This window comes from Trypanosoma cruzi, genomic scaffold (genome assembly GCF_000209065.1).
Source record: "Trypanosoma cruzi strain CL Brener 1047053517181 genomic scaffold, whole genome shotgun sequence".
Classification (NCBI taxonomy): domain Eukaryota; phylum Euglenozoa; class Kinetoplastea; order Trypanosomatida; family Trypanosomatidae; genus Trypanosoma; species Trypanosoma cruzi.
Genome location: NW_001849540.1, coordinates 248,499 through 265,024, shown reverse-complemented (window position 1 = coordinate 265,024; position 16,526 = coordinate 248,499). Strand labels below are relative to the sequence as shown.

General features: G+C 51.4%; 6 protein-coding genes across 6 annotated transcripts, besides 32 other annotated features; all 6 read left to right on the top strand.

The window, feature by feature from the left end:
• Positions 1-8,526: a sequence feature (heterozygous, non-Esmeraldo-like haplotype).
• Positions 2-24: a microsatellite.
• Positions 162-256: a microsatellite.
• Positions 257-290: a microsatellite.
• Positions 291-311: a microsatellite.
• Positions 400-437: a microsatellite.
• Positions 604-635: a microsatellite.
• Positions 662-699: a sequence feature (A-rich).
• Positions 880-903: a microsatellite.
• Positions 976-1,000: a sequence feature (AT_rich).
• Positions 1,130-1,191: a sequence feature (T-rich).
• Positions 1,268-2,983, top strand: Tc00.1047053503879.10 (DNA polymerase delta subunit 2, putative; the record flags this gene model as incomplete). The annotated part of the gene is made up of 1 exon (XM_807667.1): positions 1,268-2,983. One exon carries the CDS (start codon positions 1,268-1,270, stop codon positions 2,981-2,983), a length of 1,716 nt encoding a protein of 571 aa, XP_812760.1.
• Positions 3,010-3,075: a sequence feature (A-rich).
• Positions 3,184-3,268: a sequence feature (T-rich).
• Positions 3,373-4,854, top strand: Tc00.1047053503879.20 (hypothetical protein, conserved; the record flags this gene model as incomplete). Its single annotated transcript, XM_807668.1, has 1 exon — positions 3,373-4,854. The coding sequence occupies one exon, from the start codon at positions 3,373-3,375 to the stop codon at positions 4,852-4,854; it is 1,482 nt and encodes a 493-aa protein (XP_812761.1).
• Positions 5,100-5,121: a microsatellite.
• Positions 5,196-5,249: a microsatellite.
• Positions 5,266-6,111, top strand: Tc00.1047053503879.30 (hypothetical protein, conserved; the record flags this gene model as incomplete). The annotated part of the gene is made up of 1 exon (XM_807669.1): positions 5,266-6,111. The coding sequence occupies one exon, from the start codon at positions 5,266-5,268 to the stop codon at positions 6,109-6,111; it is 846 nt and encodes a 281-aa protein (XP_812762.1).
• Positions 6,126-6,161: a microsatellite.
• Positions 6,190-6,237: a sequence feature (T-rich).
• Positions 6,339-6,506: a sequence feature (T-rich).
• Positions 6,520-6,568: a microsatellite.
• Positions 6,670-7,419, top strand: Tc00.1047053503879.50 (hypothetical protein, conserved; the record flags this gene model as incomplete). Its single annotated transcript, XM_807670.1, has 1 exon — positions 6,670-7,419. The coding sequence occupies one exon, from the start codon at positions 6,670-6,672 to the stop codon at positions 7,417-7,419; it is 750 nt and encodes a 249-aa protein (XP_812763.1).
• On the top strand, positions 7,597-8,781 carry Tc00.1047053503879.60 (hypothetical protein, conserved; the record flags this gene model as incomplete). The annotated part of the gene is made up of 1 exon (XM_807671.1): positions 7,597-8,781. One exon carries the CDS (start codon positions 7,597-7,599, stop codon positions 8,779-8,781), a length of 1,185 nt encoding a protein of 394 aa, XP_812764.1.
• Positions 8,527-8,802: a sequence feature (haploid, non-Esmeraldo-like haplotype).
• Positions 8,803-13,221: a sequence feature (areas not merged during assembly with more than two copies in the genome that could not be assigned to a particular haplotype).
• Positions 8,820-8,998: a mobile genetic element.
• Positions 8,820-13,221: a mobile genetic element.
• Positions 8,977-9,001: a sequence feature (AT_rich).
• Positions 12,999-13,218: a mobile genetic element.
• Positions 13,222-13,320: a sequence feature (haploid, non-Esmeraldo-like haplotype).
• Positions 13,294-13,313: a microsatellite.
• Positions 13,321-15,987: a sequence feature (heterozygous, non-Esmeraldo-like haplotype).
• Positions 13,454-13,502: a sequence feature (T-rich).
• Positions 13,643-13,682: a microsatellite.
• Positions 13,710-16,250, top strand: Tc00.1047053503879.90 (hypothetical protein, conserved; the record flags this gene model as incomplete). The annotated part of the gene is made up of 1 exon (XM_807672.1): positions 13,710-16,250. The coding sequence occupies one exon, from the start codon at positions 13,710-13,712 to the stop codon at positions 16,248-16,250; it is 2,541 nt and encodes an 846-aa protein (XP_812765.1).
• Positions 15,988-16,526: part of a sequence feature (areas merged during assembly that could not be assigned to a particular haplotype. This can correspond to areas where the two haplotypes were merged or to regions with more than two copies in the genome that were merged during assembly.) that runs on past the window's edge.
• Positions 16,298-16,339: a microsatellite.

The following is a 16,526-nucleotide window of genomic DNA, read 5'->3' as shown; positions in this document are numbered from 1 at the left end:
ACTCCCTCTCTCTCTCTCTCTCTCCTTCCCCTTCCTTTTAACTCCACCCATTTACCCTAACCCATCAAAGAAGGAAAAGCAACAACAACAACAACAAACAAAAAAGTAAAGAGGGGCACAAGAAGTAATTTGAATCCTTTAAAGAAAACTTAAAATGAATTTGTTTGGGCATGTGTGTATCGTGTCAGTGTGCAATGCGGCTGTGGGTATGCCAGTCTGCCTGTGTATGTGTGGTATGAGGATGCATGCCTGGGGCATACATACATATATATATATATATATAGATGTATGTCTGTGTGTGTGTGTGTGTGCCTAGATCTTCTCCCCTCCCCTCTCCCTAATCCCTCCTCTTCGCTTTTTTCGGTAGTGGCATTTTACACCCATTTCGTTACTTGAAGCCACACACACACAGACAGACACACACAGACATACAGACATATAATATATACACATGTTTGTGTTGTTTACACGGAGGGTACTTTGCCTCGCACAGATGAAAGAAGCAACATGCCGGTAAAAACAACAACAACAAAGAGGAAGAAGAAGAAGAATTTGAAGAAACGCTGACCCAACGGTAAGAAGGAAAATAATAATAATAATAATAAACAAAACAAAACAAAACAAAACAACAACAACAAAAAAGAAGGGATAAAATAAAGTTAAACAAGAAAAAGAACAAGAAAAAAAAAAAAAAAAGAAGACTGAGGAGAGGCAGAGACGGAATTTTTAAACCATAAGAAAAGAAGAAAAGTGCCACGCGAGCAAAACCGAGTAATAGTGAGATGGGATGATATTACCAATAGGAATTATTACCCACCGCTGCCTTGTTTTTGTTATCCGTGCAGTTACCAGAAGAGCGCAGGAACAGCAGTGGGACTCTTTTTTTTTTTTTTTTTTTCTTTTACCTTCCCCTTTGTTTTGTATGTCTCTTTTCTTCTAATCTGACATGCGTGGGGTTGTAATTTCTTTTCTTTCAATATAAATATATAAATATATATTTCTTTCTCCTGTTTATCAGCTCTACTTTTGTACCACTTCCTTTTTATGACCGGCTTCTCCATCATTCCTTTGCATGCTTCCCCTTTTTCCCCCTTCCTATTCTGCAGCCAGTCACCTCTTGCCATATGTGTTTTTTTTTTGTTTGTTTGCTTGTTTCTTTGTTTCTTTTCTTTTTTTTTTTTTTTTTCTCTTGGGTTCTGCACACAAAGGGGCCTTCTTTGCGTACGTGTATATATATATATACATACAGGCGAAGGTTTATTGTGTTATGACGGGAGGGTTGAATGATGAGGGTGACGAGGTGCCGCGACGACGTGCCGGCCTTTCACTGCAGCGTACCCATCAACGATTCCTCCTCCGTCGACAACAGTTTACGCAGCAGTACGCGGCCATGTATCAATGCAGGGAAAGGGCGCTTCAGCCACGTGCGTTGCGTGCCATCCGCACGAAAATTGAAGTCCATCTTTCCACTGGGAGCTCTGCACCGCCATTTGCTCGCGTTTTAGATCTTGTGCCGGGCCAACGTGCGTTGTGTGTGGGGGTGATATACAAGCAGATGCGCCTGCTTCCACGTTTTCTGGACGAGTACCAAAAGGAACTCATCCGTATTGATGCTGGTGAGGATGACGATGAGGAGAGTGGAGCAGCAGATGCACTTTGCGATACAACACCTCCTCTTGCAAGTGAGCAGGTGGCCACAATAAACGGGGATGGGGAAATTGGAGGAGGAAGACATGCTGAGTGGCAGGGCGGTCGTGGTGAGTCTCGGGAGCAGCACGTCCCACTCTGCCACTCGGCAGACGAGGTCTTCATGGAGGACGGCAGTGGCCGAGTGTTACTGAAGGAAGTTCCTGTGGATTTACTTTGCACGGGGCTTGTGATTGGTGTTGACGGGACATTGCGCGACAATGGATGCCTTTTTGTTCACAGTTACGCCCTAACCGATTTAAGGGAGATTTATGTCCCGCGACTGCTACCCTGCAAAACCCGAAGTTTACCTTGCTATGTGGGGATTGTCTGCGGCTTGGGATTGGGGAGCCCGCAGATGCAGGAGGCAGAAGTGACACGCAGCCGTACCATGGTGGAACTTCTTGTGGATTATTTGTCCGGTCATGTTGGCGATGACGCCATGATCACACAGGCATCCCGCATTGCTCATTTGGTAATTGCTGGCAACAGTATTGCCCCCACCGATGAACTACGACTGAAGAAAAAGGTGAAATTGGACCCATCCGACCACACACGACTCAGTGACGAGAAGCAAGAGGGGGGCGCAATTACATCGGCGATGCTTATGACCGAATTCGACGCCGTCTTGACACGCATAACGGAGACAATTGAGGTCGATGTGATGCCGGGGGATCAGGACGTGACCAACGCGTTTCAGCCGCAGCAGCCGCTTCATCCGCTGCTGCTTCCTGAGGCCGCACGTCGCTCTTCATTGAAGCTTGTAACAAACCCATACGAGTTCCATGCATTTCCCTGTAAAAAACCCACTGCTACTGCTACTGCTGAACGAACGGCGACGACAACAACAACAACAACGGCAGAGGGTGGCACGATATTTTTTATTTCTTCTGGTAGCAACTTGAATGACGTTAGCCGTGAGACCCGATATCGTACACGCCTGGACGCCATGTCCATGCTGCTTCGCTGCGGCTGCGCCTGTCCGACGGCACCCAACACGTTGTTTAGTTACCCATTCAAGATTTTAGACCCTTTTGTCTTTCCAAGCGCTCCGCACTGTTTTGTCTGCTGCGATCAACCGGAAATGCAGACACGATGGGTGCCACTTGAGGGCTTTAACCCTGCGGGTGACGACACCACAAATGAAGAAGCCCCTGTAGAAGACAGCGCCGGGGTGCGACTTATTTGTGTGCCGCCTTTTTCCCAAACAGGGGCGCTTGTACTTGTGGACGTCAACTCACCTCAGTTGGACACAGTCGTTGTTAATTTTACCTCTGCATCCCACGAAATGCCGTAACGAGTGGACACGTACGTTTATATTACACAGAAGCAAACTAACAAAAAGAAAATAAATAAAAAAACCAACAACAACAAAAACAACAAAAAAGAGGGGACAATGATTCTTGAAAATCAAATCAAGATGAACTCTTTTGAAATATGCAACGGGGCAGTGTGGTGTTGCCTCATTTAAACACACGGCAGTTGCTGAGGTTCGTATTCTTTTATTTGTATTTATTCACTCTTCTGCCCCCTTTTTTTTCCCCCACCTCTTTTTTTTTTTCTTTTTTCTTTTCTCCCTTTCCCGCTCTTTGTGTGAACGCAATGTTGTTGCAACCATCTGTAATGATGATTTTTAACGATGAGAAAAAGTTATTCGTAGGGCGTTTGTGTGACAGTGTAGCGTGAATGGCCACTGAGGATGACACCACGCCTGGCATCATTGCCCCCGGGCCGGAGCTGCGTGCCAAGATTGAGAAGTCGGCAGCGAGCCTTGCAAAGCGTGACAAGCGAAAGGCGGAGGAGATGATGGCTAAAGTCCTCGCCAGTCAAAAACGAGAGGAGTTTCTTTATTTTGAAATGACGCATGTGTTTTACCCATTTTTCCTGCAGAAGCTTAACGAGTACCGTGCCCACCCCGAGTTGATTCCCACCGACGAGAAGAAGGACCCGTCGCAAGGCAAAACGACAACAACGGCCCCAACCACCAACGGCAACGCCGTTACCACACAAGGTGCCGCATCTACACTCACAACAACAACAACCATCAAAGCTGGCGGCATCGTGCGTCGGGAAGGCGGCACGGCAGCACGTCACGATCCGAAACGTGACGAGGCGTTGCGTCAGGCGGAGATTGAGGCGCAGCGGTATTTGGAGGATCCCTTTCCCAACCGTTACTCACTGGACTTACACCATGGCACAATTAACATGCCAGCTTTGACGTTGAGCTACATGACTTGCACCGCGCAGTATGTTGCCAAGCACGGTGAAAGGTTTATGAAGGACATCCTTACAAGATATCGTAATAACGCGGCATTTCGTTTTCTCAACAGTGAAGATGTACGTCATAGTGTCTTTATGAAGCTTGTGGAGTCTTACCGGCTGATTTTGCACCACGATCCAGATGAGGTGGAGGACCGATTAGAGCGGTATCGATCCGCACGGGAAATTCTTGACACGGTGTGCGAGGAGAAGGTGAAGTACGCCAAGGCTGCCATTGCCCGACGTAAGGCTGCATTGCTTACCGATGAGGAGCTTCGAGACAGGCTGGAATGGAATGTTTTCACGGTTGTCCACCAATTTTCTTTGAGTGACTTGGGCCTTGATGGTCCCATGCCACAATCCGCCGTTGCCCATCGAAGTGCTCTTCCAGAGACTAGCCGCGGTGCCGCCGCCGCCACCACCAGCAGCGACAGCGGCGACGCATTGGGGGAAAAAACGGCAACAGCAACAGAATTATCCTCAGTAGCAGCAGCAGAAATGAGCGGGGCGATGGATGCCCCCGAGGCTCCTCCTCGGATGCTGCGTCCTCCTCAAGGATTCATGGCGCCGCCAACGTTCACACCCACTTTTATCAGCAGCCATCTTGTGAGCTCCACGGACCCCACCGCCCCGCTCAACCGCAGCAAAAGGGGGTATGACGAGATGGACGAGAACCACAGGCCACGGCGCCACGCTCCCATGCGACGCGGAACGGATCGCTTTGATGATCAGCGAGGGAGTGAGCATGTGGGTTCGAACGACGTTGAGCGTTGGGGCGGTGGATCAACTGCTGTTACCCGCGACAAACACGGCTATGAGGGAGCGCAGGCCGACGCTTCTGCAACAGACACCGAGTTTGAGCGGAATGTGCGGCCGAGGCGAGAAAAGGCCGAGGGGAACGAGAGATGAGACCACTGAGAGGGGGAAGCATGGAATGGCTGAAGGTGGGCCGGGTCGAGGGTGCGTGCGAATGTGTTTGCATGGGGAAAAGGAGGGAGAAGAAAAGAGAACATCGCATGGCTCAAAACATTAAAGAGAGGCAAATTGAAGAGGATAAAAAGAAAAAACAAAAAAGAAACAACAACAACAAGTTAGTGGAAAGGTGGGCTTGATGTTTGTTTCACTTTATGATCCCTCCGCGAATTTACATGCTCTGTGTGTGTGTGTGTGTGTGTGATTGCTGGAGAGGGCGAGAAAAGGGAGTGTTTCTTCCACTTTTTGTCTTCTTTTGGTTGTTTTTGTCGTTTATATTTCTTTTTTTTTTTTTTTTTTGTTTTCTTTGTGAAGGTTTTTTTTTTTTTTTTAAGAGCCCCGTCCAAGATGGGCAAGTACGCCGTTGTCGTGATTGGCCCGGCGGGGAGCGGCAAAAGTACGCTCTGTACAGTTGTGGCGGAACACTACGCGACCAAGGGCCGTTCCACGCACATCTGTAACTTTGATCCCGCCGCAGAGGACCTGCCGTACGACCCCTCCATTGACATTCGTGAGCTCATTTCGCTGGAGGATGCAATGGAGGGCAAAGGCCTTGGCCCGAACGGTGGGTTGGTGTTCTGCATGGAGTACCTACTGGGCCAGGGCGAAGTGTGGTTGTGTGACCAGCTCGGTGATCACGAAGAGGACTTTATTATTGTTGACATGCCGGGACAATTGGAGGTTCTTTCACACATTCCTGCAGTTCCGGGTTTTGTACGACTGCTGGAACGTTCTGGCTTTCACGTGGTTGTTCTCTTCCTCCTGGACGCGCTAGCAGCCACAGCCGATGCGGGAAAGTTTGTCTCTGGCTGCACCTTTGCGCTCTCATGCATGGTATGCTTTGAATGCCCTTTTATGAATGTTCTCACAAAATGTGATCTTCTTCCACCAGCCATCAGGGAGGAGGCGCTGGATCATTTCTGCACCTGTGACTTTGATTACCTCAACACGAAACCTCTGCCTGAGCGCTGGCGCGAAATGGTTCGCACTTTGGCTGCCGTCATCTTTGACTTTAACCTTGTCACGTTTCGCCCGATGGACAACACAGACGTGGCGTACGTGGGTAATCTGTGTTATTTGATTGACGAGGCGTTGCAGGTGGTGGATGATGCCGAAGTGAACGATCGGGACTTACCAGACGCTAGCGAGGCAGGGGAGGCGGTGGAAGACACCATGGATTGGAAACACTACTGAGGAAAGGGGGGATGCAAAAAAACAAAAAAACAAACAAAGAAACAAAAAAAGAGGACGTTTTCAGTGGCTCAGTGAAACTCTTTCCCCTTCTTTTTTTGTGCTTTCCGTTCTTTCCTTTTTCTTTTTCCGGATGTGACCTGTCGCTGCGGGTGATGGCTGCCGTTGTTTCCGTTGATTTGCTCACTGTTGATGCGTATGATTGCGTATGGGACCATTCGAAAAGTTGTTTTCCTTTTCTTCTTTTGTCTCCCCCGTTTGCGTCTTCTTGTTGGTCTTGTGCTCTCTTTTTTTTATTTTTTATTGTTGTTACTTTCTTTTTTGCTTTTGTCTGCTGCAACTCTCTGCTAGTCTGTTGTATGCCTCTCCTCTTTCTTTATCTTTTTTTTTTTTTTTTTGTTGCTGTGCGCCTGCGTGTATGTGCGTGTGTGTGTGTGTGTGTGTGTGTGTGTGTGTCTGTTGGTATTGGCGGGAATAGGCACTAAAAGGGAGGTCTTTTTTTCCTGTTTTCCTTTCTGTTTACATGTCTGGAGAGGGTGGCGTATTCACTGATTGCGTAGGATGTACTCCGCCATGTATCGCCGCTGTGCGGCTCTGATGATGGCGTTGGAGAACAAGATGCCCTCAGAGCTGCAACGGCGATACATTTTTATTGGTCAGCTCACTCCCCTGCTTCGATGTTCTTTTAGCAACGAGTTACCGCTCTCTATTCCACAGCTGCGCGAGCGAATGCAACGTCAGAAGAAGGAAGGTGCGCCTCGCATGCAAACACTGGACACGGAGGGAAGGTTAGTCCTTACACTTGCCCGCAGCCCACGGCCGGAGGAGCGCGTAGAGGCACTTGAACGCGGAGAGTCCCTGTGGAAGGAGCTGCAAGAGTCTTCTTCCCCAATTCCTATGACCTCGCGGACGGGTGTTCGCATGGCACTTTGTACGTCACTGCGGCGATGCGCCATTGTGTCAAGACGGCGTGAATTGGCTGATATATGGACCGAGCGGTTTTCACAGCGGCACAACATCCGTCCGGAGGACTTTACTACTGGGCCCGATCACACATTGGGTGAAGTGCTCGGGTGGCGTGAGGCCCGGCCCCGCGCACGACCAGGCACCGGTATAGACGATGAAGATATCGCAGCTGACGCCGAGGAGGAGGAAGAACGGAGAAGAGAAGAAAAAAGGCGGTCGCAACACGAGCGGGAATTACCTCCAATACAGCAATTTCGCCGTGATGTCTACATGGATCATCCCATGATGCAGCGGGCCTTCAAGCGGGGTATGGAAGGTCCAGGGCCAAGATACACCGGCGATTAGCAGCGACCCAATACCTGGACTGGTGTGTTTTTTTTTTTATGTGTGCGTTTATTTATACATATGTAAATATTTATGCACATTTATTTCTCTGCGTGGGAAATTTGCATGTCTCTTTTTAATTTCTTGCCGTTTTTTTTTTCTCCTATTTTGTGAAGGAAAAGGGGAAGCAAGAAAACAATGTCTACTGATGGCACAAACATGACCGTGAAAGGACGCTTCAATGAACTTCTTCGCCAGTACGAGGAGGGAATCTTGGGAGGCATGCATTCTGGTGAACAGAGCACAATTGCTCGTTCTCTCATCCCTCATTTTGAGCTGCTGTGGCGGCAGATGGCGGTGATGGGCGTTGTTTCCTCAAACGAACAGCTGGATGACCTTTCCACAAGCTCGCTGGAGCTCCTGTGGATCCCATACATCATTGCAGACCTTTACCAGCGTATACAAGGGCCAATTCCAACGCTCGAAGCAACGTCATTACTCTCATCGTCAGCGCCGGAGACAAGGAACACGTCAGACATGACACGGGAGGAGGCTCTCACGCTCTCCAAAGGTTGGTATGACATATTTTTTCAGTGGATGCTGGACTACGAACTTGTGGATGAGCGGACGTTGGAGAAATACCGCAATATGCATCCAGACCAGCGCACACAACGGGTTGAACTTTCCCGTAAGCGGCGCGAGCTTGAAGAGGAAAAGCGACGCTATGAGCAACAGGTGCAATACCTGTTGGCCAAGCGGAAGCGTATGCAGGCACTAGCGGAAGAGGATGGAGATGAATTGGAAGACACCAATGGGGATGAGGAGGATGCGCTTCGGAATCGTGCGCTATCACGTTTGCGGTGGTCCATCTACGAGAGTTGTCAACAGTTGCAGTTGTCATTCAGGGAGTTGGAGATGCTCCAGGCGCTCTCTCTTGAGCAGCGACAGGCCATTGCGATCGATCACCAAAAGACTATTGAGGCAGTGCAACGTGGAGAGAAGTCGCTTGGTCGCCATACTTATACCATTCTTCCCGGTGGTCTCATCACCCCTGGCGGTCCGATCCCCACCACGCAGGTGGGCAGCGTCGCCATGAGTGCGATTGCCAATCAGCAGGCCTTCCGACAGAAGGTCGTGAAGGATCTGATGGTGGAACGGAACCCACCGACGATGACGCTTCAAGAATTTGCAGAGGCGGAGATGGCGGATGTGCAGCGGCGGATGGACGCCAGCGCTGCAGCAAAGCGTCAGCAAGAGGAGGAAGATGAACGGCTGGGACCTGACGGCGTGGAGGAGCGACAGCGCCAGCGTGACACGCGGCTGGCTGACTGGAAGGAGGACCATCCGCCCATTGGAAAGACGGCAAAGGGGAACTACACATGAAGCCATGCTAATAAGGTCTTGTTTTTTTTTTTTTTTCTAGGAGCTTGTGAAAAGAACGATCGCGGGAGAGCTGGCTAACTTAATTAATGTATGTGTATATCCTGGTAAATGAATGCATTCTTTATGATACTTTCTACCGTATGAATCTTTTGGGAAGAACGCGACTTTGTAGGGGCGGGAACCGATAGAGGCCGGATAATATTTTAAATTTTATTTTTTACAGACGGCCAGGTAAGTTCAAGGAAATGACTTTGGTTCCCTACACACCCTCCGAGTGGTGTGATATTGGCGCCCGTCTCTGGGACATGGTGTCCCAATGTGGCGAGATCCAGGTACAGTTGACGTTTATTAATGGTAACCAGATGTCGGATGAGACGTTGACCGTGGCCCCATCAGCGACAGGCTTATGCTTGTTCCATGGACCTGTCTCTAAAGCATGGCAGGATTCCACTCTCATTGGACATATTGCGAATCTACGGGCGCCTCAGATTCCTGATTTTGAGACACAGGTGCTCCAGCCCGCTATGGGGGCAGCCCGGGAGTTGGGGCACCAACAAGGGCTCATCACTGCTGAAAGGGAACGCCTGAATTTTGATTACGCAAACGCCGTCGCGGACGTGCAGAATCGAAATGCTCGGCTTAACTCGCGGGTTGAGGAGGCGCATATTAACCTATCGGTAAGGGAATCCACTATCGCCGGGGCCGGCAACCAGGTCCTAGAACTACAGCAGCAGTTGGAGGCCGATCGCGCCCAATTACGGGAGCGCGAATTCAACTTGGGAGTCCTCACTGGTCAACTCCAGGAACGGGAGGCACGCCTTAACGCACTACAAACCGCGCGGGATGCGGAGACGGCGGGGCGGGGCAATTCCCCCGCTACTCGACACGCCGCCAACGATGGCGTAACTACAATACCGCATCCAACGAATAACTTGATGGCAGGAGGCATGCCTAGCAGTGCGACCCGACACAGTTCGGCGGCTTACAGACCCCCTCACGGCAATTTTGAGAGACCACATTTCCACCCTTCCACGCCGTTGCCTTCCCGCACTTCTCCCCTGGACGCCCAATTACCCATGGAAGAGGACCGCAGTTTCTGCGCATTCGACGTCACTACGTGGCCCTCGCGCATATGGAATGAGGGTGCCTCCGGAGTTGTTTTCGACCTCCGGTGCGCATACCAATGCTGGCAACAGGACGACGAGCAGGTTAAACTTGCCCTTGACAATTTGGTCGAGTGGATCGGCGTGCTGGAAGGCCTGCAGGATCCCACCGATCGCTTCATGAATTTGGGCAGGTCCCTACTGAATACATTCCGGATGCAGCTCACGATTGCATCCGATCCCGGCATCCGGCTTTCCAAACCGCGCGCCCCTCTATACACTGCTGTTCACCAGATCTACACCTATGCGAGGGCGACCCAGCCTCTCGTGGATCGGCGAGAAATCCAACGCACTTTGCGATGCCAACAATGCCATACCTATGGACACGAGGCATCTACATGCAATGTGCGCCCGAGAGGGAATGACTCACAATACAGGCGCCCTTCAAAAAACGGCAGAGGGGCTGCCGCACGCCGCTCAGGAATGCTGGCGACGGGAGCTCCATCCAACCCGCCACCTCCCACCAATCCTCACAGGCGTCGCACCGCACCGCCGACGCTCCACCCGATTTTTCAAATCGCCCGACGCAATCTTCGAGAAGGGCGATGGAGCTTATCCGTAAAAGACGCTCGACTGTGGTACGACGAAGCACCGACACCCCCGCTTTGGGCCAGTTATATGAGGAAAGCAAACGAGGTGGCTCGAGAGATTTGTGCCCGCCAACGTGGAAGCAGAGAGTGTCTCTAGCGGGGCAATTCACAACCTTTTGCCGCACGCACGAACAGCCGATCAACGAGGAGAGCTGCGCGGCCTTTTTGATGGCAATCGAAGTGGCGCCATTGACCCGACTGCAGTACGCCAGGATGCTGCGGTCTATGTTGGAAATGAATCGAACCCCGCTGGACATGGCGATTCTGGGGTTACAAAAAATTGCGGCGCGATCGGAGACGAAGCAGACGCGCCCCTGAAAGAGGAAGGGATGAATCAATTTATCCGCAGCCGGACCGATTGGAAGGAACGTGTTGTCTTACGACTCGCGTGGATAACGGCGAATCGTTGGTCCGAGATTGCGGCCTTGACTCCCAAAAATTTCACAATGGAGGCGGACGGAACCTTAATTTTGGATTGGTCCGTCGCGCCGAAGACGGCGGGAGCGGATCCCCACCGCGCCTCGCGGTTCGTGAGGATACGAGGGCAGGACGCCTTCGACACTATAAAGCTATGCAGGACACTTCAAGAAAACAAATGCTCACGAATCTGACGACTGCCCAAGTCGAACGAGCTCTGGCTCCTTGGGATGCCACGGCGCATTCCATAAAACGGGGTGCGCTGCGGCACGCTGCTCAAATCGTGGAGAAGTACAATTTTAACCCACACGTGATCTCGCAGTTGGCGAAGCACGTCAATCCGTTCGACCTTCCCCAGAATACTGTTCGATATTTGTGGAGGTACACCACAATGCTGACCCAGTTGCCGTCACTGGTCGCATTGATGTGAAGGGAGGAACGGCGGAAGGGCAAGAACTCTGGTTGAGAGCAGAGGAGCGTTTTTTCCATGATTTTAATAATCATGCTGCTACAATAACGAGACGCGCGACAAGGACGCGTCTGGCCACTCCACAAGATGAACACGCTATCCCGCTACAGCAGGTCAACTTGCCCGTATTGAATCTGGAGTGGATTAAAAGTCGGTTGAGCCCGGCCACCTTGGAGAGGCTCATGCAAGTGTGGGGACTCGTCTGGCGGTCCCCTCTCCCTCCGTCTTCCTCCGGTAAAGCGCGCGAAGGCTCACGGAGAATTCCAACCGCTGACGCGCATTTGTTACGAAAAGCAGGAATAATCGAGGACGGTTCGTCCACAATAACAGGCGGATGGATAATACCTTTCTCAGTTGTGGAGGAGAAAACCACCGGTTTACGACGACGATGGATCACGTGGCCACGCGACAAGAACAGAGACGACCCTTACGAGGCTAATGCACCTCTTTTACACATTTCCCATTATTTGTCACCTGTGATGGCTGAGGCCGCTTCCTGCCTGGATGTGAAGTCGTCCTTCATAATCTCTTTGCCGCGGGAGACTCGGCATCTCTTTCGATGCCGCGCGGAGGACGGCACGCTGGTGGAGCTGACACGGCTCCCTATGGGATACAAGGCCGGCCCAGAAATTCTCCAGATTATTACCTCGGCAATTGCGGTGGTGACGACGGTGGCTCACCGCCTCTGGGCTGCACTTCCATCGGTGCGTATCGACGTGTGGATCGATGATATACGCATTGCAGGGTCGAAAAGCGGTGCGACATTGTGGGAAGCCCAAGCGCTTCGTAATGCGGACTGCCGTCACGCATCCATGGGGGAGGACCGCGAATCGGGCGCTACGCAGTACACCTTTCTGTGGGTGCAGTTTGATCACACACACCGGGCGGTATCCCTGAGTGACAAGCTTGTCCGGTCTGTATGCGCCATGCCGGCGCTCAATTCTTCAACCATCGCGGAAATGGAGGTTATGGCGTCACGCTTTTTGTACGCGGCTGCCATTTTTGGCACGCGTTTATGCGACTACCACTTTTTTATCAAGGCAGGGCGACGCCGATTGTCCGCACTTCACCGGAGGATTGTGCGGGAGACATCCCCGGCGAACCTTCCGCCGTCAGCGGTTGGTTTGGATGAGAGATTACGACACATTATCGGGAACAATCGTAAGCGAATCATCAAGCCCGCGGAAAAGGCATCGGCCGCCATCATCAAGGATGCGTCACTCAATGGTTGGGGAGCCGTTTTCGTTCCAGACTTCGGCGACGTCAAAATTGCCGGAGGGAAATGGAAGAAGAAGTCTTTTCTTATCATGCAGGCCGAGGCACGCGCGGTACGCTTAGCCTTTTCGGCCTTTTCCGCCATCTTGCCATCCACCATGGACGTTTGGGTGGACAATACTTCGCGGCGAATAACGGCAGCTTGAAATCACACTCCATGACGTGGGAGCTGCGACGGATGTATGAGTTTGTTGACTCTCGCGGAGTGCGGGCATCCTTTGCGTACGTGCGGCCAGCGCAAAACCCCGCAGACGACATATCACGCGGTCGTGTGTTTTTGCACCTCAGGACTTGCGAAGGGGAGCGGCGGTGTCTTGTGGTTGGAGGACTCCAAAGTCTGCCAGTTCGTAAGTAATAATATGTAAATCCCAGCTGAGGACAAAGGACCATGCTGGTGGTCCACAGAATTCTATATATTGAATGAGAATAAAACATTGAAGCAATTAACTAAAGAACCTTTTTTCCTAACTTATTTGGTTCCATAGATAATTTCAGGATCTGGCCAGCTGCCCGGAAGATTATTCTGGAGAGAAGGTGCTCTTCCTGCATCATTATTGTTCTTTCTTTCTTCTCCAGTGCCAGCAAGCATTGCGACCGATTTTTTTTTTTTTTTTTTTTGTAGGCTCTTCTTTTATTTCTCTCCGCCTTTCTCAGTTTCTTCAGTTTTTTTCTTTTTGGTTCTTTCACTCCCTTCCCACTCTTCAAGCCTGCGTGTCTACCGGACGCATGCTTTTTTCCTGCATAGTCGTCAAGAGCTGTTTTTTTTTTCTCTTTCTCTCTCTCTTTTTTTTCTTCCTTCCTTTTATTGGATGATGGGCGGCAATAATAAAAACACACCCAACGCATTGACAGCAGCAGAGGAAGAAAAGGAGGAAAGGGGGTTCGTGGGCGGCGGGAGGGTCGGTGGGGGAGGGGGCGCAGGAGCGAGAGACACGGAGTCAAGTCCGCAACAACAATAAGAATAACAATAACAATAGCAACGACGACGGCTTTTCAGCTGCAGGGGACACAAAAATGAGTTGCCGTTGTACGATGCAGCGGCTTGCATCACGAACGCCGCGGCGTCCACGGTTGCCATGGCTGGCCCCTGCATTGGCACCGCACCAGCAACTTGACGCTGGCATCGCCGCTCGTCATCAGGCGGACCGAAAAAATCTCAAGAAGTCTAAACGCCCATTCGCCAACTACTTCCGCAACGAATACCGCAGCTCTCCCTCTTACTCTCCTCCGGTTACACGGACGGACGGCAATATATCATCGTACAACGTTGTGCGACTCATGACCGACGGACGGCGCACGTGGACCCCGTTTTGGGGACGTGCCACTGGAGGCGTGAGGACACGCAGAAAACGTCAAGATGTGTTGGAGCCACCGGCGCCGCAGTTTGGGGATGATGGCCTCGACCGCACAATTGAGCGCCTCTTAGAAATTCGCTTTCAGTGGGATCTCGGGGATGACATTTTGGCCTCGAGCCTTGTGACACCAAGCCTCCGCGCTATGACGGAGCACTGTCTCCCATTTGCGCCTTGCATGGGGTCTTTGCTACCGTCGCAGGAACGAAAACAAGAAGGGTTGCTTGGATGCGTGGAGTTGGACGGTGAGCAAATCCCGCTTTATGTTTTTCGAGGACGTGGGCGGCGGAAGGGAACAGCGGTGCCGAAAGTAAATTTAGGTTTTAATGGAGTGGACACTGTTCCCTCCGTCGTGCTTGATGCCACACGCGGTCCGCTCGTGTCATCACCCACGGAGACGTCACTTAGCGTGCGTTGGAAGGCAACGAATCGAGAGGCCACAAGTGTAAGTGAGGTGCTACGACTGCTTCAAAGCGTCGGGCGCGTTTCTGTCATTGGGATCCCACAGCGTTCTTTGCTGTTGCTCGCCAAAGCACTCGCCACGGCAGAGGTTGAGGACCCGGCGGTCAGCATCTCTCTTGCGATTGCGGCGGCGGAGCACTACTATGATTACAGCCACACAGAGTGCCTCGAGATGCTGCGTTGCCTACGACGTATCGCCTATGTGAGAGGATTGACACGGTTACCGGAGAATTCCACATCGGCACTTTCACTCTACCGCGACGTTAAACAATGTCAGATGTTCTTCGCGGAATACATAGGCGATGCTGCACCTTTTTTGGTTGACAAGGTGTGGTCACGGCTTCCTGAACATGTGCGACGGCTAACAAGACGGAAGCTGTTTCTTGACCTCACTGATTTTCTCTCACTTGCCGTGGAGCTTCACGGATGGAGGATCCCATACAATTTGCCGAATCCCGTTAGCTCTGCCATGTACGCCTCGAAGTACCTCTTTCTACGCTACACGTTGATGCTGGATGAGCCCATGTTGGTGGAGTACGCGAAATGCATGTCTGGGGCAACAAGCTTTGATGCATTGTCATCATCATCATCACCACTGAAAGATTTGAAGGGAAGTGAATTAGGCGCAGCGGCATCGGAGGTGGTGTTGTCACCATCTTTGCTGGATAAAAGAAAAAAAAACATAGAAGAAGATGAGGAGGAGGATGCATGCACGAAGCCCCTTGTTCTGTGGCTCTGTGTATCCCTTCTTGTCCGTCTCACCGCAGAGGCCCTTGGAGACGTGCTGCGCCACGTGGAGGCCTCTATGAGACAACATGTGCAATTGGCGAGGGAATACGAGATGGCTGCAGGGCAAGGTGAATCCAGAGAGCGACGGTTGAAGGCAGAGACGGACCTTCAACTCTATCTTGACCGTATCGCCCTCTATCGGCCTCGCCAGCGCGTGTATCAATGCATTGGTCGCCGACAACCGAGGAAGATGCGTCTTCGACTGATTCCCCTTGAGGCCTTCCCTGAGATCTTTCGTCATACTCGACTGCCGTTTGAAGCAGAGACGCGGCAGGCGCATATTTCCATCGCTAGGCAGCGTGCCGCTGCGCAGGTTGACTCGCCCCTTGTTGCCGTTTTGGCTCGTTCTGCACTAGCTGAGAAGCACATTCAGCGAGCCTGCGGTGCTCTTGACTGGGCGGCGATGATTTTGACGCAATGCACTTGCATCGTCAGGCGATTCGCCACTCCAGTCAAGTGGGCGCAGCAAGTAGATGCATCTGCTCAGCCACCCACACCACCACCACCAGTATCACCTCCCGTATCTCATTCTGAGGCTGTGGACAGTCGCTTCGTATTGTGCGAGGCACATGTACGTTCGCGTGTGCAACGCGACATGGACTGCCTCTTTACCCATATTCCTTGGCAGGGCTTGGAGGAGCAGCTGCAAACATTTTCAGAAGAGGAACGACAAACCCCCACGGCGGCAAAACAGATGGTGACGGAGGAGGCGGCTGGAATGCCGGATGCATACTTTTTGGATGATCTTTTAAACCCCTCGAAAGGGGATGGCACGGACTGCGGTAGCGCCACTGGGGAGTCTGGGGTGTCTAAGAGTCAGGCAACGGCTTCCACGAGCGCGGAACGGGAAGTTCAAATGATGCTGGGGCGTTTGCAGGAGAGCGTTGAGAGATTTCAAGTTGCTGTTGCAGACTTGATTGACGCTCAAGAGGAGTACTTTTTGATGTCGTAGCGAGCCATGGGGTCTGGGATTATGTGAAGGGATGGAAAAGGAGACGAAAACAAAGAACACACACACACACAAACACACAAACAAAAAAAAGGACGTGAAGGAGGAAGTGGGTGATTTTGCTTCTGTTTGCCTGTTGGCCTCATTTTTCGCTTGCGGATGATGCTGATGCTGTTGTTGCATTGCTGCGGTAGCGGAAGAGGCTTCTGACCATTTTTTTTTTTTTTTTTGTTAAGCGTTCCTCATGTTTTTCATTGTTTACGGCTTTCTTTTCATACA